Source organism: Rhamphochromis longiceps, linkage group LG16 (assembly GCF_057381845.1).
Source record: "Rhamphochromis longiceps isolate RC_006_pf linkage group LG16, R_longiceps_female_GT1.1, whole genome shotgun sequence".
NCBI classification, from domain to species: domain Eukaryota; kingdom Metazoa; phylum Chordata; class Actinopteri; order Cichliformes; family Cichlidae; genus Rhamphochromis; species Rhamphochromis longiceps.
The window spans coordinates 28,926,165-28,953,326 of NC_140572.1; the positions used below are offsets into that span (position 1 = coordinate 28,926,165).

At 41.8% G+C, this 27,162-nt stretch overlaps 2 protein-coding genes and 1 long non-coding RNA gene across 3 annotated transcripts in view; 1 reads left to right on the forward strand and 2 right to left on the reverse strand.

Moving 5' to 3' along the window:
• Positions 1-260: 260 nt before the first annotated feature.
• LOC146651342 (uncharacterized) lies at positions 261-2,194 on the reverse strand. The gene is made up of 3 exons (XR_014907890.1): positions 1,175-2,194; positions 971-1,088; positions 261-839 (listed from the first exon to the last, which is right to left on the reverse strand). It is a non-coding gene; the product is annotated as an uncharacterized LOC146651342 (long non-coding RNA).
• Positions 2,195-2,307: 113 nt separating this feature from the next.
• Positions 2,308-9,340, forward strand: tpt1 (tumor protein, translationally-controlled 1). The gene is made up of 6 exons (XM_085384279.1): positions 2,308-2,463; positions 3,083-3,156; positions 5,880-6,064; positions 6,154-6,259; positions 7,054-7,170; positions 8,859-9,340. Exons 1-6 carry the CDS (start codon positions 2,436-2,438, stop codon positions 8,859-8,861), a joined length of 513 nt encoding a protein of 170 aa, XP_085240405.1. The 5' UTR covers positions 2,308-2,435; the 3' UTR covers positions 8,862-9,340.
• A 1,765-nt stretch (positions 9,341-11,105) lies between these two features.
• The window catches only part of LOC146651344 (general transcription factor IIF subunit 2-like), a 66,851-nt gene continuing 50,794 nt past the window's right edge, over positions 11,106-27,162 (reverse strand). Inside the window, exons 5-8 of the mRNA XM_085385403.1 lie at positions 17,183-17,264; positions 15,388-15,487; positions 13,358-13,501; positions 11,106-11,436 (exon numbers count right to left, since the gene is read on the reverse strand). Coding sequence (XP_085241529.1) covers positions 11,308-11,436; positions 13,358-13,501; positions 15,388-15,487; positions 17,183-17,264 — 455 coding nt within the window. The 3' untranslated portion in view covers positions 11,106-11,307. The remainder of the gene's footprint in view (positions 11,437-13,357; positions 13,502-15,387; positions 15,488-17,182; positions 17,265-27,162) is intronic.

The following is a 27,162-nucleotide window of genomic DNA, read 5'->3' on the forward strand; positions in this document are numbered from 1 at the left end:
GATGAGCATCAAACTATTTGGAAACTGGAAACTTGCACTCTTTCTTTCCATTACCAATGGTATTTTTAATTCAGAGCTTAAAGTAAGATAACCTTAAAGCGAGTAGTTGCATTAAGTTGTCTACAGCAGGGGTGGGCAACTCCAGGCCTCGAGGGTCTGTGTCCCTTCAGGTTTTAGATGTCATTGAACCAACGCAGCTGATTTAAATGGCTAAATTAGCTCCTCACCATGTCCTGAAGTTCTCCAGAGGCCTGGTAACTAGTGATGGGCAGATGAAGCCCCATGAAGCACTGAAGCTTTTCATCCAATTGGTTCACCCCAACGCGAAGCTTCATGAAGCTTCATTTGCTCTAGCAGGACACCTACTGGACGTAAAAATAATAGCTGGCATGAATTTGAAGAGTGTGGCATTTTGCACACAGCCTGTAAATGTCAACAACAAAAGGAGTGTGTAAAACATGTATATTGTAGTGATGGCAGTATACTGTGTATATTTATAGTGGCAGTATGGGAAATGATTATTTGGAAATGCTTGAAATGGAAATGATCATTTACTGTGAGGTGAGGTGTGGTTGGGGTGTGGACAGTGGTTGTGCTTTTGTAACGTTGAGGTATGGACAGCTACACACTGAGGCTTTGAGCCTCAGTCCTGCCTGTTCACATTTTATTCTGTAAAAACTAAATTTTCACTGCTTTTATGACCTTTTTAGTGGGGAGAACATAGCTAGGATTTAATGATTTAAAAAATCTTTTGAATCCTTTGTCCTCCACAATGCTAAATGGCTGGGAGTCCTCAATCACCATGCTGACCAGGTCTTCATCTATTTGAGATTGTTCTCCTGAGGAAAGACAATAAAGATAAAGCACAAATATAAATATCACATACGTAACTTATAACAGTTGTATAATATTGTTATATCATTTAGTAACATTACTGCATGCTATATTATCATGGCATTTGATGGCTCACCTGGTCTTGCTCCACAATCGGTGTCCCCCTTATTCTCATGCAAAGCTCTGTAGTGCCTAAGCATGGATGAGGTGTTGTTGTTATATCCCAGCTCCCTGGCACATAGAAAACACTTCACCTTGTACAAAAGTCAAGACAGCTCAACATAAATTGTATTGCACCATCAGTATCATGAAAATACATCTTCTGTAGAAATTTACATACCTTGTTGGGAGGAATAAGATCAAAATGTTCCCACACAGGGGAGGACATCCTCCTCTTCTTAGCTGGCTCCATTCTCTCCTGACTTTCTCTCCTCACTCTCATAAACCTCCAAACGGTCTCCAAACTCTCACTAACCGCAACTCTCCATCAAACACCCACATTGTGAATGAAGTCTGAGGGGTTTATATCGCTGTCATATCTCGCGGCAAAGTTCGAACCACTTCATGAACCAGTCACGTGGTACAGCCGGGCAGCGAGGCTTCGGACGTCATCATTTTCAGCTCCTCCCATAAATGAAGCAAGCCTCGATACGCGCTTCGCGGAAACGCCCCCTCCATTACTCGACACACGCTCCGAAGCCTCGATACAGAACGTCCCATCACTACTGGTAACGAACTAATGTGATTCAGGTGTGTTGACCCAAGGTGAGATCTAAAACCTGCAGGACTCGGGGCCTGGAATTGTCTACAGCCTGTATATAAAAGATCCACTCTAGACTCAATGGTTGAGTGTTGAGTTAAGCCATAAAGCTATTCAGATAATTGCAGCATTAAAAAGAAGTTTGGGCATTTTTGTAATCTGTCATGCACAAAACATAAAGCCCCAGTGACACAGGCCTAGAGACAAGCAACCCCCCTGAAAACTATGGTTGTAGTTTGCTGCCAATTGCTAGTTAAAACTGGCTGCAACAAATATGGTACTACACCAAAAACCTCCTTGTAATTCCTCAGGTTGGTGTCTTTCATGCAAGCTACACCAGGAACTGCTAACAACCAAAGAAATCTAAAGGCTTTTGCTGCAGCACCCCTTAATTTTCCCCAGGAACAACTTGTAAACTGGTCAGGGAACACACATCTTTCCCCAGCAACTAATGACTCCTGGGGGCGATTGCCGACTGATATCTTATTCAATGATTGTGTAAAGATGATTCTTGAAATGAGAATTTGTGCACCATGGAGGTTGTGACATGGGGAACAATCTCAAAGAAAGGGCCTCAGAAGATCATACAACAGATTCTACAAGCTGCTCCTTTTGTGCTGTGATGATCCAGAATTTCCTAGTTCAGAATAGCTGTAGTACCACGTCTGACCACTGCACCCACAAGTGGCAGCAGAACCCGGAGCAGGAGCCGACCCACAGTGACGTCAGCAGGATGTAAATGTAGCGCCTCGCGGCCTGATCGGTCTTTTTCCTCTCCCGTGCTGTTTGGGCGGTTGGCCTGCTCTCTGTCTCTGGGAAGAATTAACACCGAAGCAGCAAAATGATCATCTACAGGGACCTTATCAGCGGTGAGTGACCTTTTTACATGTCTTCTTTCACGCTGACCGGGTAGCGTGACGGTCGCGTGTGTTATTTCACGTTTGTTGTGATGTTATAGGTGAGAGTTGGTCACACTAACGAGCTAACTCGTGTTGTCATGGTTCGGAAGTTAGCGCTAGCTAGCCAGATGCTAACTCAATCAGAAGAGTATGTGGAGTTAGCCACCCTGTTAGGCTAGCCGGTGATTGTGGCCGGTTAGCTTTTAGCTTTGCCCACACTTCGGCTCAATTAAAGTTTTATAAAAGTCTAAAAGAGCACCGGCTCAGTCACCGGTGAGGTAGCTTGGTAGTTGCCGGGGGTTGGGGCTATTACTGTTGGGGTTCGTCATGGTAAAGTAACGTGGTGAATGTGGCCTTTCAGCATCCCCCCCTCTGCTGCAGTTTTATTTTTGTCCGGCAGATTTTTCTAGACTTGCCATTGTTGGTGTTTCCCCGCCACTACGCCTTACATTTTATTTTAATCGCATAAGATTCAGCCTTGAATTGTGGATAACTTTTTAGCCTCTGCTGCTGCTGTTTCTGTTCTTTTAAATGATGATGTTAGCTTGGAGTGTTGTAATATGTTCCTTCCTCCCTTTTCCTTCTACAGGTGATGAGATGTTCTCAGATGCCTTTAAAGTCAAAGAAAGTGAAAACGGGATCTTCTTTGAGGTTGAAGGAAAGGTGAGTTCGAAACCACATGTTCAACGGAGGATTTAGCCAGTTTCACCCTTTTCCAACAGCTTGTTCATTGCTGCTTTGCAGCGAAATTTAAAGTGTAGTTGGGATACACCCAAAACTAAGTTGTTTTAATAAAACCTCAGAGAATAAGTAGCTGCTTTAAGCTGCTCCCTTATTAGGGATTTATGCTTTGGTGGGAAATTACACCGTTATCTGACGCAGACCTCACTAGAAATGTAACAACACATTAGATCAATACAGCCCAAGACTGCTGTGTTGGCCTTTTCAGTATTGTCCATTCCTTCTGTGAGTGGCTTCTGGCTACTTTTTAACCAGTTTTTGAGTTCATTACTGAGAGAGTAGCCATCATTATCTCAATCTAAGGAATAATAATCATCGTATTAATGTAACATAGAAACAGCTAATTACTGGAAGGAGACTGCTGAAACTATTGGAATGGATATATGTACAAAGCAATTGGAATTTGAGGGACAAATACCAACACACACACCCAAAAAGAGAAAATGGGGGTGGGGAAAGCTGACCACAAAGGGGGGTGGGGAAAAAATAAAGGTACTAGCATTTTATTTGTTTCTATCTTGGCTGAGCTTGCATCTAAAACACCGGGACACGATCATATGGTAATTAACAAATAATGCGTACGCTCTTTTTAAATTTATTCCCCAGTTTTGTAATTTTTCTCACAGCTTTGGTATTATTATTCGGGATGGGCCACTACCTATGTTTAAAGTAGATTGGTAGATGTTTTTTGGAGTGAGTCATGTGATTTCTGGCTGTACTTCCATGACGTCATATTGACTATGACTGAAGATGACTCATAGTTGCAGGTCTCCAATAGCGTAACTACAAGGTCCTTAACCTGCCTCAGAATCGGACAAAAAAAATTTTAAACGCTAGAACAGTTTGAAGTATCATGTTAGCTTGGTGTTTGTCTTTAAGCATACTTTAAAATTAGTCAAAGAAACTTGGTGATGTAGTTACCAGGCAAATACTTAAAGCTTTGTTTTTAAGTTAATAAAAAGTAACATTTTTAGGTTTAAACAAAAAGACGTGATTCGAAGAGGTTGGGAAACTGTTGCGGGCTACAACATTTAAGTCAGCCGGCTGTTCTTGTTAGTTACCGTATTTTCACGACCATAAGACGCACTGTACTAAAAGGCGCAGTCTCAGTTATGTGTGCCATTACTGTATTTAACACACACATAAGGCGCACTGGATCATAGGGCGCATACAAGTACCGTATGCGTATTTAAAAATAAAGCGGGAGCAAACCTGAGTTCGGTACCTTACTCACATTTCTATTACCGGTAATCGTCATCATCAACAACACACAAGCATACAAGTGTGCGTATTTAAAAATAAAGCAGGAGCAAAACTGAGTTTGGTACTCACATTTTTATCATCAATCAAACCCATCGAAGTCCTCATCCTCTGTGTCTGAATTGAACAGCTGCGCTAAATCTCCATCAAACATGCCAAGTTCACTTTCTTCACTGTCAGTCACTTTCCGTGCCGTGCGGCTCCTCGGAAATGATGCCGGCTTTTGCGAAAGCTCGAACAACAGTGCCAGCAGACATGTTAGCCCAAGCATCTACAATCCATTGGCAAATTGTGGCGTAACTCGCCCGGCGCTGCCTTCCACTCTTGGTGAAACTGTGGTCTCCATCGGTCATCCATCGCTCCCAGGCCGCTCGCAGCCTTACTTTGAACGGGCGGTTCACACCGATGCCCAGCGGTTGGAGCTCCTTTGTCAGGCCTCCCGGAATGACAGCAAGCTCACAGTTCATTTGTTTCACTAGTTTTTTCACATCGGCTGTGAGATGGGCACGCATAGAGTCACAGATTAAGAGCGATGGTGATGCGTGGAAAAAAACCACCTGGTCTCCTTACATACACCTCCCTCAGCCACTCTTTCATCATTTCCTCATCCATCCAGCCCTTTTCATTTGCCTTAATGATGATTCCTGCTGGAAACTTCTCTTTAGGCAAAGTCTTTCGCTTAAAAATCACCATAGGCGGCAGTTTCTGTCCATTAGCATGGCAGCCAAGCACAACAGTAAAAGAAGACTTTTCATACCCCGTTGTGCGTATCGCTACCGTGCTGGTCCCCTTCTTCTCCACAGTGTGACTCACCGGGATGTCAAAAGTGAGCGGGACCTCGTCCATGTTAGTGATGTGGCTGGGCTGGATGTTTTTGTCGCCGATGTGTTTGCTGCAGTAGGAGCGGAAGATGGCCAGCTTTTCCTTATAATCCGCTGGAAGTTGCTGCGCTACCGTAGTCCTGGTCCGGATGGAAAAATGGCACAGTTTCGTAAAAAGTGAAAGTGAAACTGCTTTTAGCCGAATGGTGACCGTCGAAACGCTTCTCCCGCTCGTTCTTTGCTCGATGATCCACCGCTCGAGTCTTTCCTCCAACTCGGCCACACTTCACCCTTTAGCGTTCTCATTGTGTTATCTACTACGTCCTCATTACAACACACAGGGCGCACTGCGCTATAGGGCGCGCCGTACTTTTTGAAGAAAATCTAAGACTTTTAAGTGCGCCTTATGGTCGTGAAAATACGGTATACATTTTTAAATGGCTCAAAAATACTGAATTGGAGGCCAACTGATCTATTGGTATTTCCCAATCATTTACTATTGCCCTTGCTATGATGCACCAGTAATAATTGTTTTTTCTTTTTTCTTCCTCTCCTCAACTACAGACCGTCACCAGGACAGAAGGGTTTGATGATTCTCTAATTGCAGCCAACGCTTCTGCCGAGGAAGCAACCGAGGGCAACGAGTCTTCCACAATCTCCGGTGTCGACATCGTCCTGAACCACAAACTGCAGGAGACGGGCTTTGACAAGAAGCAGTACATGACTTACATTAAGGATTATGTGAAGGCGTGAGTAGCTTGATGTGCCAGTGAGAAGGAGTTCTGGTTTTGAATGATCTTCGGCTCTGTTAAATGAACGTGTCTGTTTGCATGTCTAGTGTTAAAGCCAAGCTGCAAGAGACCAAACCAGATAGAGTGGAGAGCTTTATGGCTGACATCCAACCAGAAGTCAAGAAAATCTTGGGGAACATCAAGAACTACCAGGTAGCTATACAGAGATGAAATGGCATTTTAAACCGTGTTCACACTAAATATAAAGTTTTGCCTTGCGAATACAGTAACTACAGTAATTTTTGGAAACCCTTAAAAGCCAACGGGAAGGGTGAGGAGTGTAGACAATGGGTGGAGTTTGAGTGACATTTTCAAGTCTTGTAGGAAGGCCTGCATGTCACTTTCTGAGTGTGTGTCTATACAACACTTGAGTTAAATCATGCAGCTGAAGCTCTGAAAACTGTGGCAATAACCATGTTGGCACCAGGAGAATTCAGTGTATGGGAGAATCTCAGCTGACAGGTTTTTCTTTTGGGAGTCATCATCAATTGCTAATGGATTGCTAATCCATCCTGGAGGTGGATTTGCCTCTATCATTTGTCAGTTTGTAGCTTTATAGACTGTGTGATAACGTAGTGTGAATACTTGACATCTAGACTGGGTGCTACTGTTAAGTAGTGTCAAAAAGACAAGTTTAACCAGCTTGCTTGTTTGAAATAAACATGTCAGTTCTTTGGCATGTTGATCTGTGGCTGACAGCCAGCATCCCGAAGCTTGTTAATGAAACGAGGGTGATGGGGAGACTTTCCCCTGCCATCAAATTCAAGCAAAGCTGCCAAATTTGAAATTAGATTTTATTAGTTTTAAAAAATGTGGCATTTTCTGTGTTCTACTGTGAATAAATTATGGGTTTAAGAGTTGCAAATCTTTGTAATCCGAACTTTTTTTTTTAATTAAAGATTTTCTGTACGACTGAGGAAGGTCTAATGGTTGCTGTTTGCTTGCAGTTTTTCACAGGAGAGTCCATGAACCCAGAGGGCATGGTTGGTCTGCTGGACTACCGTGAGGATGGCATCACACCATTCATGCTTTTCTTCAAAGATGGCCTGGAGATCGAAAAATGCGTAAGTGCTATGAAGTAGAGCAGGGCGATATGGCCAAAAATATTTATCACGATATACATTTGAAAATTTGCGATAACGATATAACTGACGATATAATTGATGCGAGACAAAATACTCCACAACATTACTAGCGCAAAAAGACAACCTTCCATTAATTTTCACTTAAACAAGAAGCTGGTTTTTATGTACATTAAAGCTTTATAAAAATGTAACAGTGCAAATGCAAATTCCTTGCTGAAAGTTTAACCAAAAGGCATTTCCAGTAGAAATGGGCTGACATATCCTGAGCATAACCATATATAATATCCACTGAAGTTAAAAAGAGGTGCTTTGCAACATTAAACTGTAGTGTGCAGTACGTATTTTTTGGACCATAAGGCACATTGAGCTAAACAAAGCAGTTAGATAAATCAAACTTTATTAAACTCATTCTTCTTGCTTCCTCCACTTCTGTACCATTGATTCATTGATGTTGAATTCTCTGGCAGCTGCTCTATTCTGTCTTGTCTTAATGTTGGTTTAAAATGGAGCACTGTAACAAAAAATAATTTCCCCCAGGGATCAATAAAGTATTCTGATTCTGATTATTCCCATGTTGTTGCAGTATATTAATGACTAGCCTTGTATTGTGGATGGATTATCTCAGTTGTTCTCCTGACTGACGTTTGGTCCGTTTACAGCATCCTGCCATGCGATTGCATTTGTCTCTAACCATGAGGAACCTTAGTGTTCATCCTCCAGCTTCACTGTTTATGTTATGCTAACATAGCTGTGTCGCTAGCGATCACGTAGCACATCATTATATACCAGCTAGCCCAACTTCAGTAACCCTACAAACGTCACTGCTGTTTAGTTTCCTGCCTTCATTTATGTTGGAAGTGATAGCAGAGCTGTACGTTTGAATTTTTTCAGAAATCTCTCAGTCAGAACATGCTATATCATGCTTAGGTAACTAGCGAAACTAGCGAGCTAACTTCCGCTAGCTTCCTGCTAACTTCTAACTCCGTTAAATGTAATAACTTTTGTTTTCATGGATGCCTGGAAGTTAAACTGAATTGTTACACCTGGTAAAGCAGCAATGCTGATCGTTTTATTAAAGATGAAAGAATTTAGACAGTTAACTCTCAGTGATGCTGCAGTGTTTGTTTGACCTGAAGTGTACTGAGTTTAGGACCCAGATTTAAGAGCATCTTAGTCCGACAAATACGACAATAACGACGGCCGCTTGCATGTTCTGCAAAAAAATGTGCTTTGTTGTGTATCTGACGGACAAACACCAAACCAGTTCCACATCACTGAAGTTGCACCATTTTTACAAACCAATTCTGGTTCATCTGTTTCACTCAACAATCGGCCATGTGCGTATGAAAACAAAGGCACTGCGCATGCGCGTTTTACTCATATTCTATCGCGATATTTCATTTTCCTATCGTTGCCTAACATTATACCGGTATTACCGTGAACGGTATAATATGGCCCAGCCCTACTATGAAGTGGGAAAGACTTGATACATTTCTCAAGCTACAAAGTGTTTCTGCTGGAGAACATCCGTATGCCACAGTACACACACTAATTCAGTCTGGATTTCTAAATGAATGTTCCGTGTTTGTAAAATCATGCCTGCTGTCCACTTGGGTGTAGATTGTTAAATTTAATAACCACACACTGTTCCTCTCTCTTTCAAACAGTAACTACCTGGAATTACATCTGCTGTTCACCTGACTGCTGCTTCCAAAATGGCCTACAAAGCAGACTGGAGGAGCACTACCTTGCATCATGCCTGAACAGAAACATTGTCCAATTTCTTAAATATTCACATTACGGCCCACAGAACCGCTCCCAAACCTGGGGGGTGAATCAAACATGATTAGTCACCAAATACAGTTTTTAACCTTTACTTTTTTGGCTTTTGCAGTGTTTGATTTTTGTCCCAGGATTGGCCCAGTTTTTGTGATTGAAACAAAAAGGCTTGGACAGCGAGCGAAGCTCTGACTGGCTGAAAGAAGACGTTTGTTTTCCTTCTGTCTGCATACTGTTTTAGCAACAATCCATACAGGTTGGCATCACCAGACACCTTTGAGTTTGGGTTTGTGGTTGCATTAAATAAGATTCCATCTACAAAAAAAGACTTATGGTTTAATTTGAAAATGAATAAAAACGAGTACCACAACTTTCCATTTCATTTCTGTGTCAACCTTCACTTCTGGTGCTGCAAACAGGCAGTTTGTAGGTTGGATTTCAGAATATCCTTTTTGAATTGCTTGAAAAGATGCTTTTGTAGCGTTGACAAACTGATCTCATGTGCAGTCGTCCTTGGGTTTTCTCTTTCACCTTTTTGATTCTCAGATATTTGTGAAGTGCAGAACAGTCACAGCCAGTAGCTGCTGGCAATGTAATGTGTAAGCTTCATGTATAAAAGCGAAATTCAAGAAAAAATGTTGCCATACAAAGTAATGAATAAACACAGAAATTAGGATGACTAGAGCTGGTAGTACGGAGGTTGTTCAGGAGTGAACTAAAGTGCTTGCGGCTGTTGACCCAAGGTCAGGTGTATGATGAATGCAATTTACTGATGAGATTGGTGTTAAATGTGTGAAGGTGATATGGAGGGCATCAAGTGCCAAAATTAGTGACATTAAATGTTAGTAATAAAATATCAATACATAATTTCCAATTTTATTAATGACTTAATTCATTTTGATCGTCCATAGTTTTACAGTAGTGATTCAGAGCAGCCTAGTGATCTGCAGTTTAATCCACTGCTCAAGGACTGCAGTACAAAGAAACGTGTGTAGCCAACTGTCGAACTGGTCGTTAGGACAGCACAGACATCAAATGTATTTGTTAGTTTATCTAAGGTGGTCTTTAGTCTCAACAACTAGATAACCTTAAAATAAACCGACACTTGTTGCAAGGTTTGACAAGAAAAGGTTGTTTTCCTGTAGACTTCTATAGGATTTGTAATGTCTGCAATCACAGCTATCACCATCTAGTGGCCTTCATACAGAATGCATATTTAAGACTAATACATAGGCTTCATTTCTAAAACAAACTGCACCCATGTTTTTGTTTTTGATGATGCAGTAAGTGTGAAAGCAGAGCTGTTAATTGACTTGTACATCTTCATTCCTATCCTCACCCACAAGCTGTGGGCAGTGAATTAAAGGAGACTGAGGGTATAAGCAGGGGAAGTCTGTTCTCTCTGACGGGTGTCTGGGCTCAGGACTGTAACTTAGCTCTTCTCTACTCTTCTACACCAACACACTAGCAGCTCTTAATGTAGAGTTGGCACTGTCATGGTACCACAAAACTGCCAGGCTGAGAGCTAAGAGAGAGGTTATCAGAAGAAATCCACAAAGGATTCGTAAACACGTTTTTTTTTTTTTCTTCTTCCCCATGGATGTTACCCCAACTGCTGTTATGTGGCATTTTCAAAGGGTCTCAAACCTTTTGAAATGTGGGCTACTTCTCAAAAGCAACCAAAGCAGAACTGCTTTGCACTGTGCTGGTGGGGGAAAATAAAAGAGGTAAAAGACAATTCTATTAAAGACTGTGTTTGTCTATACTTGTGACTTGTGTGAAGATGAGATCACATTTTGAAAAAAATAAGCTGGTTACAGAAGAGTTAATACTTTTGGTAATTACAAAAACCGAAATGCATGGCTTTAAAAAAAAAAAAAAAGGAAAAAAGGAAAAAAGAAAGTTGTGCTCACTACTGATCTCACTCGAAACTAATGGGAATGAGACCCGCTGACACACATTTAATAGCTGGGGTGCAGTCAGACCAGCAGCAGCAGCTGGTGTGATTCATTGTAACCATAGTTTAAGGCTGTTCATAGTTGCCATAGTAACACTCCTAGAAAGAGGCAGCATTACTAGAAGTTTCGAGCCAGTTTGCCCCTTAATCTTTGTTTTCCTCAGCAGAGGACGTTTATTTCTTTCTTTGAATACACACAAAAATTTATCCTACCACAAAAACAATGATTTTACACCATCGTGCCATATTAGTTATGTTTGAGTGCACCCAAAGCTTTTTCTCCCCATAATTCTGTCAACATAAAACAAAATTACTGGAAAAAAAATAAATTTGTTGCAAATTTGAGGCCCAGAAGATACTTAATAGGACTCTGGCTCGGCCTAGGTGGTCTGCATCTCCTCCTCGTCAGATTGGTAGTGTCGGTACTCCGGCTTCAGTTCCCAGGTGCTTTTGTGAACGCCTTTGCTGTTGTATGTGCCGATTTCCCTCATGATTTCTTTCAGGTAGGTCTGTGCCAGACACAAGACGCAGCTTGAAACATGGTGCATTTAAACAGATGTGTTGCATGATTTTGTGGACAATTTGTAACTAACTGAGCACAAAGAGCAAACATTTGCACCTTGTTACATTTGCACCTTGTTATTTTAACCCACACATGCCTTCATTTTTCAGTTCACACCCACTTTCTCCTGTGCTTGTTCTAAACCAGTTGCTAAACCGGTACTGGCCTCATATTTATCTTTAAGTACCAGTTATTAGTATATGACACTACTGGGAGCTGGTGATTGACTCCCTGCCTTTGTCTGCTGCCTGATCCACAATACTCCAAATCCACGTGCCTCTTCCTGCATGTTGTGGTTCCACAGGAGGGCCGTCCCACATACAGGGGTGTGGAGCTCACAAATGGCTCAGAGAAGAGCCACAACTCCTTTGCACCCAAAGAAGTCAGCTCAGGCGATTTAGACACGTGTCTATGGCCCCTCCCAGGTGAGCTGTTGAACTGTGAGGAAACCCAGCGCATATGAGAGAGAGCGTGTCTCTCGATCTCCTCATGATGGACTCGAGCCACTATGGTGGTGACCACTGTTTAGAAAATTTCCCCTGAGATCCACAGGGGAAATATTGTGGGGTCTAATAAATCACTGATCTGTTTCCACAATCACTCTATGCTATAAGAATATGAGATTTCTGGCTTCTGGTGTCCTTTTTTCCCCCTCAGTTATGGATCAAGTATATTCCCAGAGTACTAAAAAGAGCTCCACTGGTAGAAGTAGTTAGTCTAAGGTTAGGTATAATCCATTTTTTGGTTCAGGGGCGTTCACGCAGGAAGCAAACAGCAGAAACTAGAAACCACAAAAAGTCAATGGCATCAGCAACTTCAACTGACAACAGAACAGAAATAGCTGCTGTTTGTGGGTCCCGAGTTAAACTTTTCTGAACTTCGAGGTAAGCGACTGAAGTGTCTTCAGGAAAACTGCCACTGATTGACATGTGACAGGGTGGCAAATACGGTAGTAGGTTACCTAGGCAACTGGATAACCCTAATAATCATCCACCAGCTACAAAGACAAGTGCAGTGAGCAAATATTCCCCTTTAGGCACAACAACAACCCTGGTTTAGCTGTCAGAGGGTTAGAGTGGACCTGATATGCTTTTCCTTATTTCTTTTTTCAAAAGCACCTGTAGCATACTGTTGCAATTGTAACAAACTTATTTAAGGATCATATCAAAAAAGTACATACACGGACTCATTATTTGAAACAAGTGGCCAAAAAGCTGTTTCTTCTTACTTTAAATCATGCGCTAACATTGACTTTTGGTTTAATCAGCAGGCATGAACTCGCAAGCAGGGGCTACTCTTTGGTAGATCAGACAATCCTCTGCAATGACCAGCAGGTGTCTCTGTTGAGCTTGTAAAGATGCGGCCGCCAACTGATGAATAACCGTAATGTGCTTCAAGACTTTTCATAATGGGCATTTCGGTTACTTTAGTTCAGTTAATTTGAGTGCAAGCCAAGTGCTTTAGGAGAGAAATGATGGTGTGGAGTGTATTGGGGCGTTTGACTCCTACTCAGCCACTGGTTATGCAATCAGATGCAATCAGAGGGAGAGGAGGACCTAAAGGTCTCATCAGCACCTACACATTTCTGTTCACTGCGAGCTGGAATGAATCCACTGCACTGTATCGATTCATGCCATGTGTGCGTGTGCACACGTTGGCCCAAATTTCAGCCACAACAGATAGTGTGAACAGGCATGAACGTCACACCGTGGGCGATTTGTTCAAATTTAACAAAGCAAGGTGGATAGTGGGCAGGTGTATTGGTTTTTTTTATGCTTTTTACAGTGATGCTGTTGCATGTGTGCATGTTTGAGTGTGTGTACATGTTACCTGTTTCACATGGGTTTGTGTGCGTGCACGCTGCTCACCACAGGTTGTTTGGTGATGTCCACCAGCGCCTTAATGTTGTAATACTGGTGCTTCTCGAAGGCCGAGAAGAGCATGTCCAACACGAGCTGACGTTCAGCTCTCACCATCTTCCCTTCAGTCTTCTTTTTCTTCTCATACTCCATCTTAGACCCAAACTCAGTATTAAAACTGATGACAGTAACATTAATGACAGTTAAAATGCTATATAATATAGCCAGACTAAAGACAACTAAACTCATTTCAGTTGGATTTAAACACCAAAAATTGTGCACTGACTGTTTTCTCCTGATTTGAATCAGCAACTGATGGCACACTTGTTGCATTCCCCCCTTGGCTTGTTCAGTTTTCACATAGAATTCAAACTGAACCAAAATGCATTACTGAACGCCAAAGTCTAGGACCTAAACCTGGAAGCGCTTTGTTGTTATCTTGGAACAGGTTCTGAGGTCATATCCCCACAAATTAACCCCACCAAAGGGGAAAATGAGCCAGAGGCAGTTAACCTGGAAGACCACAGAAAATACAGATCACAGATGGGTCTAGCGGCTGTATCTGAAAAATGCAAAAGTGGACCTTAAACTTGCATTCTTTCAAACTGCGACTTTTTTAGCTGCAAAAATAAGTATGAGGAAATGACCTGACTGGTCACTTGACCTGAAGAAATAATCTTAAAACCTTAAACAAGGTTTTATTAAGTCTTTGTTGCTCATTAAATTTTCCTTAATATAGAATGATTTTCTTCCAGTAAAATCTTCTAATTTAACCAATAAAGCGGAGTATGCTTTGTTGAAATGCTGTGATCCAAGTTTCACCCATCAAGGTTAAATGGTTATGATCAAAACACTCAAATGGACATCACAAGCCAATGGATGTCCATCTTTTATGTACAGTCTATGAAATTGCTGTAGACCAAAGACGCCAAGTCAATATATAAACCTGTTAGTTTAAAATATTAATAAAATTGTGACCTACAGAAGGTAAAATACCTTTCATACCATAATTATTCCCTTCAAGAGGTTACATTACAAAAACTACATATATATGTGGGTTTTGATTCGCAAAGTGTGGGCTGCAACCTCCTGGTGGGCCATAAAGGTACTGCAGGTGGGAAACGAGAAGTCTTGTTTATTTAAAAAAAAAATTTAACTGAACTATTTAACCTTTTTTAGCACATCGTAGCGGTTAAGACAGTCACCTAACACGTGAAAGAGCCACAACTGGATACAAACAGCTCCTGTAAAATTTCCAAAACTTATAATAGATAAAAATATAATTTAAAAGAATTCCCCTTAATCCTGTAAAAGAATGCGATAAGATGCACTTTTATAAAATGCATTTTTAGCTGGTTTTTTTTAGTAATTTAGTTAAAAATTTCCATGAAATATTTATATTTTAAGATGGAACTGAACAAATGCAACAAAGCTGAGGAATTAAAAAACAAACAAAAAAAGTTCCCTCCATTTCTAATCTATTTTTAATCCTGAACTCATCTTATATCTCATCTTTAGCTGGGAAAGAACTTAATACTGAAAAGTAAAGGTGCTGATGGAGAATCAAGTTCAGCAAGCGAACCATTAGAAGATCAAAATGCATTAAAGAAAACACAAAGAAAAGTATTATCTGCTTGTGTGATGAAGAGATTGATGAAGTGATGAAGGCTGGGTCATTAATACATTTCAAACTGTGCCGTCTGAAGTTTGATGTGATTCATTCTGGTTGAGAGAGACTTTTAAGTTACTTTATGAAAGACGACCTTGCAGGTGGCAACATTACGTCAGCACAACAGCTTTTTTTTTTTACCCTACAATGCCAAGTGTATCCTATTAGATCCATGAGTTTTTAAGACTTCTACATCAACAGTGGTATTTTTTCCTTGCCCAGCTACTGTGAGCAGCAAACAGTAATACAAATTAAAACTCACATATAAATGTTGATATTCAATTTCTTTTTTTTTTGTCAAACAGGTGATACAATGAGTCAAACTAGTTACAGACACATGCATACAAGGACTGCTGATATTACTTCTCACATTGAAATCATGGTTGGCCACAGGCTTGAAAATGGTGGTGACGGCTCTCTCCAGCTGCTGTGACAAACGCTGAGGCTTGATGGACTCTTTAATCTGCAATCTGACACACACACACACACACACACACACACACACACACACACACACACACACACACACACACACACTGAGAGAGAGAGAAAGTTTCCTCTATCATCTGTGCTCTAACGTCTAATGTGATCTCAGCTGACAGATTGGCCTGTTGGCACAAAACACAACTGTCATAACCTTGGGCTTGAGCTAAGCAAACAAGTAATGGCAGCTGCTTTGCTTGAAGATATCCTGCTTTCTATTTATTTATTTTTTTGACTTTCATTAATCTTGACTCACATTTTTGTTTATTAAAGTTCGACCATCAAATCAAACAGCAAAGCACTCTGCCTCCCTGATGTCCTGCCATAATCACTGTGATAACTGATATTGGCCACAAGCACTCCTGCTTCAGTGCTGCCATTAGTGAAGCCGATTGTCCTCCCCATTTATAAATAAACCCAATAATGATCAAATTGGATCTAATGCATACATTTATTCGATTGAATATGTTCACTAATGTACCGGAAAAGGTGGCAAAGAGCTTCATATAATCATTTGAAAATGTAGCGAAACTATTCTTGAATTGTGTCCACACACACAGACGCCACCATGACAACATAATGTCCTTCATTATCCTGTAGCCTGAAATGATGGAGGGCCATTTGTCAGCTGCTGTCCAATTGGGAGATTAAAAAACTGGATCCAAAAGTGAAGAATTTTCTTCTCAAGTTTGTGTCGAAGTACAAATCAGACAGATCTAAGTTCGCTCCGTGCTCTGTGTTAGATAAATACTGCCGTCCTGTAATGTTTAAGGAGGATCTCAGCTTTGTTACGAACACACACCGGCCATGTTAGGGACAGAGGACGTAAGACTGCTTTTTTGCACTTCAGCTTTCAAGGTGCTTTTTGTTAGTTCTAATGTGCCTCGCTGATTTGATGGTCGACAGAGGAAGCGTCTCACACACTGCTGTGTTTTGTGTTGGATTGTAGCAGTGCATCTGCCACAGTGATGCTGTTGCTATAGCAATGCCATCCTCCAACTCTGGCTGGAATAGCATAATCCAATGAAGAGGAGACAGAAACCAGTTTGGAAATAAAAAAATTTAAACCCCCCCCCCCCAAAAAAAAACAGCCTGAGTGGACTCAAGTGTTTAGTGTACACAAATTAACAGTTGCAGTCGTGATCCTGTCAGCACGCTGCCAACTTGTCTACTCACGCTGGAATTGATTCACAACACTTGAATAGATTTCGTGCTTTTCAGGGGTGAAAGAAGCAAATTCAACAGCACGCTTCCAAAACAACAAATAAAACCCTTACTGCTTTGTGTGTTTGATGTACATTTGTGTTTGATGCTCTCCAAATGTCATACTTTGTTACCAGTGCACCTCTAAAATATCTTTTTCTTCCCAGAACTTCATTTTTAGATGTTTTCTGGCAAAGTCTAATTTGGACTTCTTGAGTGTAACCAGCTTGTTGTGCCTTGCTGCAAACTCTCTGTATTTCCATGCATGAAGGCATCTCTTGGTTGTAGAATGTGACAATGATACATATACCTCCTCGATAGAGTTCCTAACTCTCTTTTCCGTCTGTATATTATTCTAATCAACTGCAATAAGAACCACTGTAACGTTTAAGTTTTGGGGATTACATCATCTCAAGCAAGATGAATTTAACAGCTTTCAAACTGCAGCATTTGGAAGAGAAATTTCAGCGTTCACTCACTTCTTCAGCTTCATGTAGCTGTCAGTGACGACTGGTCTGCATTCGGCTCGGTGCACCACCATCCCCTCCAGACTGATTTCATCTACAACAAAGACAGTGACTCAACTGCTTAATCATGATTCAGACACACAGATTCTGTAAGTGGAGGGAAGTCTTTGTTATCCACATTTTATTGATGTGTAACTCAAACAACACACACACACACACACACACACACACACACACACACACACACACACACACACACACACACACACTTTTATTGAACTGCAGGTATCTTTAGTGCACATTTGGAAGAATCAGTTTACAAGTAACTACCAGAAACTGTTTTTAACCTCTTGAGAACTTGGGTGAATGCACACATTCCTACCTTCAGCCTATTTGAAGTGGACTTGCAATGCATTTCCTTATTTTCTATCTTATATATCTAAACTGTTGCATTTTAGATACTTTAAAAAATGGGCAAGTTTCACTTAATGAGGTATTCATGAATAATCTCTGTTAGAAGTTCAGACTTCAGACTGCTGTAGATGCTTGCTTTCTAACTTAATTTTTATTTGCTTTTTATACTGAGGTTTTCTGACATCATGAGTACTTTGCTCGTGAGATGTCCACCATATGGGACAGGATACAGCCACCAGTTGCTAGGGAAACATGTATTCCCCGACTGGTCGGTAGTGGTTCCTTAATGTTGGTTGATATCAGCTGATATCAGATGTTGCTGCAGAAGAAACTTCCTGGTGATTGCTTTGGTTGCTAGCAGATTGTGTGTTTGCAGACTGCTAACAAACTACTAGCTGAGGAGTAGAAAACCTTGAAAAAGCACGATGGAAAGCAGAAATGGAGACGGCTCACCTTTGAAGTAAATGTTGTGTCTCGGAGTTGAAAACAACATGTTCAAAAACTTTGAATGCAAACAGTCTAGCCACAGGCGGTTGCTAGGCCTCATTCCATCGCGACCATGTACGTTCAAAATAGCTGACAAGTTAACATCATGTCACGGTCTCCTGTCTGCAAAACCTCAAATCTTGGGCTTGTTTGATGTTACCTGGCAGGGTTTTCCTCACTCGGTCACAGAACAAGACCACAGCCCACGTTCTTCATCTGATTCAAAAATCTTTTCCCATTAATGTTGCACTGAGTGTTTATGCATGTGTTTGTCCACTCTGCATTTAATCATTAGTTATTATTAACCTCACTCCTAAATAGTCACATCATGTAGCCTTGTAGATGATTGTTAAAGCTGGATCTTGTACAGAGTAAAGCTAAGGGACGAGACTGTGCCATATGTAAAAGGCTACATTGAACTCTCTCAACGTGACTGACAGCAGACAGCAGAAGATGAAGTCTTGAGTGGGGGATAAATGGAAAGGGCAGATGAAGATGATGATGATGAGGGAGACTGCGACAGTGAAATTGAACGCGATAATTAAAGGCCGTTACACGGATGTGACAGTCTATGATGACAGCAGATCACACCTTTTTGCTCCACACCACGTCCTTTTCTACTCTGAAGATTCACAATTATTCACACTGAGTGTTTACCTGCATTTTCAAGCAACAAAAACAACCAGCCTGCACGCCCACTCTCACTACCCCCGTGCATAAAAGCTTTTTGAGGATTCCTCATTGAAGGTCATTTAATGTGGGGGCTGTGGTGCCCCCTGGTTTTCAGAAACTAAAGCTCACTGTGTTTCTAAAAACGTCAGTGTGCATTCGTCGGTGGTACCATTGAGACTCGAGTAGGGCCCAACCTGGACCGATTAGGAGCTTTTCCAACATAAGAGCCAAACCCATGGCTTTAACAAGGAGACACAAAACACAATTTTTAAAAAAAGATACTTGTTGTGGTCATTTTGCATCTCTTTATACTCGTTTCAGCACCTCTCACAGGGAGAGTACAGGAAACAGTTGGAGAGGGCAGTTAAAACGTTTAGATATACTTGCTGTAATCTGTTCAAAATTCAATCATCAGCATTAAAGTTAGTCAGACTCTTTTTTTTGGGAGCGCATTACGTTAATTTCTCCCAAAATACACTTTCTGAGATTTGTGATACACCTCTGAATGTCTTCTATCGCCACAAAGCACCTGAACCCAGCTGCACATCAGTTTAGACACAGACCGCAATTTACCAACACTTTCCAATCCAATCTGTCACAGCAGGAGACAATACGCAACGAGCACAAGTGCTTCAAAAGCCAGGTGTGCGCTGCTGCTGCTAGAAGGAGCCTCAAACATGCTCGTAGCCGTAATTGCTGTCAGTGGAGCGCTACAAATAGCTGAGTGCACTGAATAAACTACGTAGCTCGTTTATCAAGTGTAGCTGTCTCTTTTAAACAAGTGCACCAAACTGCATAATTACTGGATTCGCTCATAAGACTGGAAACGGACAAGCTGCTGTATCTTTATGCGTACGTTTAGATGCAAGGGACTTTTATTTGATCACATCCAGAGAGTTTCACTTTCACACATTTCAACTAGCATAAAGCATCAAGTGAACATACTTATAGTCCAGCCAGAACTCGCAGCTTGACATTTCCTGCCGTTTGTCATTCACCCTGCACAAAGGTTTTTCTTTTGTTAGATTTATTTTCAAGCTGTTCTTTCATTAGGTGCTTTAGCCAATTATCCAACTGCCCAACCCACAACCTTGTTGCTGAACCGTTTGATGCCTCTTCTGCTCCTCTCCAATCATTATCGGGAGCAGTTTTCTGTTTTCTTTTTTTCCTGAACGTTCAGGAAATGCCGGAGTCCAGTTGGTGAGCGTTGGCGTCAGATTGGCAGCGGCTCTCGCTATTGTGCATTGTTGGCATCGTTTGTAGCCGGACGCGCAAAAAGGTCCAAAAAGCCACTACATTTTACACTCATCATTTAACAAAACCAGCAGAAAGACGAAGATGCTCTAAGGGTAAACAGAAAGAGCGAGTCTACAGGGAGCTGCAGAGGCCAGCAAATAGTTGGCGAGGCATTCATAATGAATAGCCTGATAGGCCTGAGTGACCTGTGCAGTGGCGAGACAAGCTGTCAAACTTATTTTAACAGGCTCTTCTTATTTTTGAGGTGGTAAATCCTGTAAATCCTTGATGGCTACACACCAACCCTCTCATATCCATCTGCACCCTGTACATTTTTCCTTTTTGTTTCAGTCCCTCCTACTTGAAACGGGGGCATAATGCAAAGAAACGGTCCCCGGCATAGACGTCTTTCCCTCTTGGACGTCATCCAAAGAAACGTCAGTTTCTGATGACGGAGGTGCAGCAGGATCTCCTGTCAGTCGGCTTCTTTTGTTCCCTCATCTGCGTTAGCCCAGATGCAGCATCCTGTCCAGATTATTACAAGGGTGCATATCATAGCTTGCGAGGCAGTTATTGTTTTACCGATCTTCTCCCAAATGACTAAATAACGTAAAAAATATGTCTCTGCATGTTGGCCCATAAAAGCACATGCATATGCTCTACTAACCCATAATGAAAGCACAATTACATTTTAATCTAGGCTGCCTGAAAATTTTAGGATTTTATATACTGAATAAAAAAAAAAAACCCCACATACACTAACAAATATATACACTGTACTGTCCATATCCATTAGTTTTAACAGGATATTAAATAAGAAACTCTAGAAGTTCATTTATTGCTGATATAAACTGTAGCGCTGTGGCAAAGTAACAGCTATTGAATCATTTAATATGAAGCTCAACCCTTCTGAGGGAAACCTCAGTGCTAAGTTTTAATTATGAAAGTGCAAGAAACAATGAAACAAGGCAAATATAATTGTGGTTCAGATAGGATTGTACAAAAAAAGTGAAAACTATCTATTGGAGCCACTATCTCTGCTGTTTTTGATGATCCCTGATGTCGTCGCTGCCCTTCCTGTTCTGGCTCACTTTTCAATCAGCGTTTGATCTACACACAATGTCATCCATGTTGATACTGATCTGTTGGGTCTTTGGAGGCCTGCACGCAAGCGCACCTACTTAGGTTTCATACCCTTCTGTGTGGGCTCTGCGTAGGCAAATAGACATGAGTGCAGAACCGTATAACAGGCGTGAGACTGCATGCCTCCACCTCTCACTGTGCATGAACGCAACTGAAGATAGTGAGCCTCATTCATAGTTTGTATACATGTGCGCATTTGTGCATAAACAATGCTTATGATCATTCCAACAGCATATCTGGAATGACATTAATACCATTTAATATCAAAATTAATTAATTTATTATCTTGTAGCAGCCTTGAGGGGTCCTTGAGGGGTGAGGGGTGACTAGTGCAAAGACTCATGGGACTGTTCATGTTGATGTTAATCTGTTAATTTAAGATGCTATGACAGTTATTGCATTTATGTTTTGTTGGTCCTTCATTGTTACTGTTACGTTATCATCTGAACTCCAGTGTTTTCTTGTCTGCTTGTCTGAAGGTGACGTTGAGTGCGGCTGCCAATTTGCCACCGTGACTTAGACTGTTGAGGCAATTAATGACCTCTGGTCACTGTTCATGTTTGCAGGGTTGTGTGTTAATGCTAATAAGACGACAAAGAGTGGTGCACAGAACACAAGAGCCGCAAACACACAGCAGCAAGTGTTTCTTGTGGTTTGTGTTCAGATATTTTTATTCTGTTAGGCTTTTCTTTTCTCCACATCAAGTTATTATTATTGTATTGAGTTATTTATTTTACCTGAGCCATAAGTCCATGACAATGTTGGACAGGCGTCTCTCAAAGAACAACGTAATCGCTTCCTTTGTGATCCAGGAAACCTGCTTCCTTCTAAAGAGAAATGGACACGTGGCAGAAAGCAAAACATGGACTGAAACCTGATGTCCCAGAGGTGTTCTTTTGGATTTAGGTCAGGTGAGCATGGGGGCCAGTCAGAGGTATCAATTCCTTCTCTATGAACTGCCTGGATACTCTCGCCATATAAGGCCGGACGTCGTTGTGCACCGGGAGAAAACCCAGGGTATGACAGTGCATCCAAGGATTTCGACCAATAGCAGTCAGGGTGCCACTGCCTAGCCTGTAAAGGTCTGTGCATCCCTCCATGGACATCCCTCCCCAAATCACTCTTGACCTGCTACCAAACCGGTCATGCTGAATGATGTTACAGGCAAGGTAATGTTCTCCTGAGAGCTCCTACTCGCTCTTGAGACTGTGCTGGGAGAGGTATTGTCTCATGCTACCAGTACTGACACTGACCCAAGCCAAATGCAAAACCAGAGTGGAAAAACTAATCAGTCTGTGGCCTCAACCTTTAGAAGTGTTTTGGGGGTTGTCTCATTGTTGCCAATTTAATTACCAGCAAATCAGCTGAAACTGATTAACAACCTCCTCTGTTACGTAACTGACCAGATCAATATTCAAGAAGTTTAAATTACTTGATGCTACACTCTGATTAAAAAGCAGTCCTTTAATTATTTACATTTTGTTTAGTCGTGTCGTTTCCATTTTAGAAAACAGGGAAAACAGGTGGAAACAGTGAATTTGTTGGGGACTATTATAAGCAGTGGATAAATTTGCACTTTGTAGATCACAGAGGCTGAACATGTCACTCAGTGCTGCAGCTCGCTTGTGTTTAAAAAGAAAGAAAAAAAACAAAAACCTTTTTTATATTCAACAATGGAGCCCTTGTCTGCAAGATAAGTGACTGCATGTATGCATGCATGTATGTATATATGTTTACGTATTCAGTGATGACCAAAGCTGAACAAAAAGCAGATGCAACGCCACAGTAACCATCACACCACCACCTGACATTATGTGTCACACAACATTTCATCAACTGCCCGCCAAGAGTCCGTTTTTTAAATCTTGAGGGGACAAACACTAAGGTGTCAGAGATTTCTCACTAATGTTCATCTTTTTTTCCCCCACTAATGGATGCAATTATGTGCAATTATTGGCCAGTGAGTGCCAGAGCAACACGCCTAAAAACACACCCACACATGAGAAACGTGTGCACACAAGCACCGCGCCGCTGAGCATCCTTCGCCTTCATCCCCGTTATGAAGTAGTTGCGGTCAAACAGATTCAAGGACAAGCGGATTGTTTTCCTCCTGCCATTCAAGTCTTCCAGTTTCCTCTTTCCGAGGCCCGAAAGGACACTGATTGTAGCAGAGAAGCGCCTTTGTAAACATGAACAGCATGAACAGCAGAGAGAGAGCGAGAGGACCAGCATGGGATGATGACTGACCACATCAAATGTAGCTTCAGGCGTCTGTGTGGGAGGAACACTTGAGACGAGCTGCAGACTCCTGCACAACGGCTTTACTATAAAACTCAAGCACTACATGAATATTGTGGTCCACACCTTCAACAGACGATCGATATTTTAATTCTCCCACGCACATATCATTCACAGGGCCTCATTACTCTTCAGTGATACAGAAATGTCATGGCTGTTACTCAACCATATCAATGAAATCATGAATATAACATAACACAACCACACCGACGTGAACAGATTCTCTCTTTGTCATGCTTTTTATTTTCCTTTTCCATATTAGGATTCCTGAGGAATAAAACACATGTGAATGAAGCAAATCTCCAGGTGAGGATGCTTGAATAACGCAGCTGAAATTGTGATCGTTATTGTCGGATGACTTGTTTTGTTTTTTTAAATCAACATTGTCTAACACAGAAGATGGCTAAAGAATCTCCAAGGGTAAAATCGTGTGATGTTTTCAGAATCAGGCTGTGCATGCCTCTGTATGCTAGCAAAAACTAATCAATCAGCCCTCTCCTCTCTGATTCATCCTGAGCGTGTGCTGACTGGCTGTGGCAGTCCTGTTATCAGGTTTGGATTTATAATTTAAGCTTACCAACACTGGTTTAGAACAGAAGCCTGAATCAGACAGCCCAATGTGAGGTGGGTTTTTAGTCTTCTTCCGCTTTAGTTTGATTTTGCACATGACTCCCATCTCCCTTATTTGTATTTGATCTTTGTGAGCAATTGGACATCAGCAGCATTGCATGATCCTCCATCCATCCATCTTCTTCCGCTTATCCGGGCCCAGGTCGTGGGGGTAGCAGAGAAGCCCAGACCTCCCTCTCCTCAGCCACTTCACCCAGCTTGTCCGGGAAAACACCAAGGCGTTCCCAGGCCAGCTGAGAGATTTAATCTCTTCAGCATGCCCCGGGCCCTCCTCCCGGTGGGACATGCCAGGAACACCTCGCCCAGGAGGCATCCTTGTCAGATGCCCGAACCACCTCAACTGGCTCCTTTTGATATGGAGCAGCAGTGGCTCTACTCTGAGTCCCTCCCAGATGTCTGAACTTGTCACCCTCTCTCTTAAGGGGTCTCCAGCCACCCTTCGGAGGAAGCTCATTTCCATGGCTTGTATCCACTATCCTGTTCTTTCGGTCACTACTAGTGACCATAGGTGAGGGCAGGGATGTAGATCGACCGGTAAATCGAGAGCTTCGCTTTTACGCTCATCTCTCTCTTCATCACAATGGACCGGTGCAGCGTCCGCATCACTGCAGCCACAGCACCAATTCGTCTGTCGATCTCCGGCTCCCTTCTCCAGTCACTCGTGAACAAGACCCCAAGATACTTAAACTCCTCCACTTGGGGCAGGAACTCGTCCCCGACCCAGAGTGGATCACCCTTTTCTGGCTGAGAACCATGGCTGCGAACCGTTCCAGTGCGAGCTGGAGGCCACTACCCGATGACGCCAACAGAACCACATCATCCGTGAAAAGCAGAGATGAGATTCTGAGACCACCTGCGTGATCCTGTACATTAGATTCATTTAACCCACAGACACAACCATGACATAGACTTATTGTAGCTCAGGTGGCAGAACGGAAAGGTACATGCATGACTCTATGAGATTAGATGGTACTGCACAGGAGAAAACTGCAACACCAAAGACAACTACAGCTATCAACTGCTCTGAGAGCTAAAACTAACGTAAACCCAGAAAGATTACAGTTGGCAACAGGGGTATAATGGCTGCGAGGAGGAAATACGAGTCCATACGACAGGAAGGACAAAAGTTACTGATGTGGTTACACAGTGGTAAAAATTAAAAAGCTCCACCCAACATGCAAAAACCCAGTGAAAAAGATATTTTTCAGTTTTATTAATGACATTACTGTTCAGCTTCTGTAATGTTACTTTAGTTACTGTTAAACTAAAGTGTTCAGCAGTTATTTTATAATTTTACACCAGATAAAACCAGAGTGCTTACATTCGACAAACGCTGTGTCACTGCTACTGCACTATAATGCTTGGTCTTGGGAGCTTGTGGCAGTAGATTCACACTTTGAGGCAGTGTGTCATCACTGACAACAGCTGATTGGAAAAGAAGGGTGGAAAATGGCCTTTATTTAATTTTGCTGCTGCCTGCGAACTGCAGTCACAGATAAAATGATTTTCAGTATAATTTATATATCGCAAATGTAATAATCATAAAATAATTTTGAGGCTTTATCGCCCACCCTACTATAGATGGTGATTCCACCAGTGACTTTTTCCACATCATCACTAGAGGGTGGTTCATTTTAAAGCATTACACTGTTGGTTAAAATAAGAATTTGGTGGTGTTTTTGGGGGGATAAGGACAATCTCGGACTGATCCCAAGAAGTTGATTCTGTTCGTCTGGGCGTAGCGTTTTCAGTGGGAGAAACATCTCAGCTTTTATGGATTTCCTTAGCTGGATATTTAAGATTACATCAAGACACTTTCTCAGACTGAGTTGAGTAAACTGTACTTTTGTAACTTTCTGCTGTGTTTTACAGTGTTCAAAGAGTTGAAAGTGAGACTTTAAATCAACTGGCTTCAGATAAAGTCCAGGAAACTAAAAAAACTTTTCTTTTTAAGAGCCTCCTGCCTCTTTATGTAATCCCAGACTGACTCACTGATGTTGCCATCGGGGCTCTGTGGGGGGTCATACCACATGCTGCTGGACTCCTCCTTACTCTTTCTATATATTCAAGGTCGCAGTCTCACTCTGCAAAGTGCACTCAAGACCAGTAAAGCGCTTTTCCGGTTCAGCGTCTCTTACAGGTGAAGAAAACAGTGGCAGAGACAGAAATGTCCAGATGCACTTCACTCTTTTTCAGGTTTTAGCTGGAATCACTCGTCTCCCACATTGTTGCGTAACACTCGCACTTCCTCTCTGCCTGCCCATCATGTCATACTATAAATTACAGAGGCCTGAATTTAACAAAGATAACCTAACGCCGACTTACAACACCATCCTGAATACAGACGGCACAGTCCGATCCCCAAAAGGAAAAGGTATGCGCGCAGCCGCTGACAGTGATGTCATCCAAAGACATATTGTGTTGGGTGCCGAGTTCCTGCAGCTTAAAAAGGCCAAATACATCGTAAGTTGCATAATTATTACAATAAAAATAGAAAGCGCTTCAGGTGTTTCCACATCAGAGCTGACGTCCGCTGAGCACATCTGCATCACAGCCCGGTCATGTCTTCAATCAGGCTGGCTTTTAAAAGCAGCACTTTTTCTGTTAATGATTTTTTTTTTCTTTTATAACAGCTTTACCAAATTCAAGGACCCTTTCTTCCATTTTTATTTTGCATTTTTATCTCTTTGTTTGAAGACAAACACTCGAACTGGAAATTTATATCAGACAATGTGTTCCCCCCCCCAAAGAAAATCCCTCCCTCTGCTTTTAGCCCACTGCTTCACGCACCCTTGTTCTTTTATTTCATACAGATCTATTCAAAATACATTTTCTCTTCTCACAGATGAAGCTCTGCCAGATAACAGATTGGGAACAAAGACCATCAGCGCACACGCTGACTCTAATTGCAGCACATTTCAATATATTCAGCGGTCTTCAGGGTTTGCTTTTTCCAAGGCGCCCAATCGTTATTAATCAAACAGACTTCTTCAATATGTCCTCACGTTTGAAAGTGCAACCAAGACAAAAGAAAGCTGACAAAAGAAGCTCCAGCGAGGCAATTGTTCAAGGGTAATATTTTTATGACCACCAATCATTTTATCACAGAACAG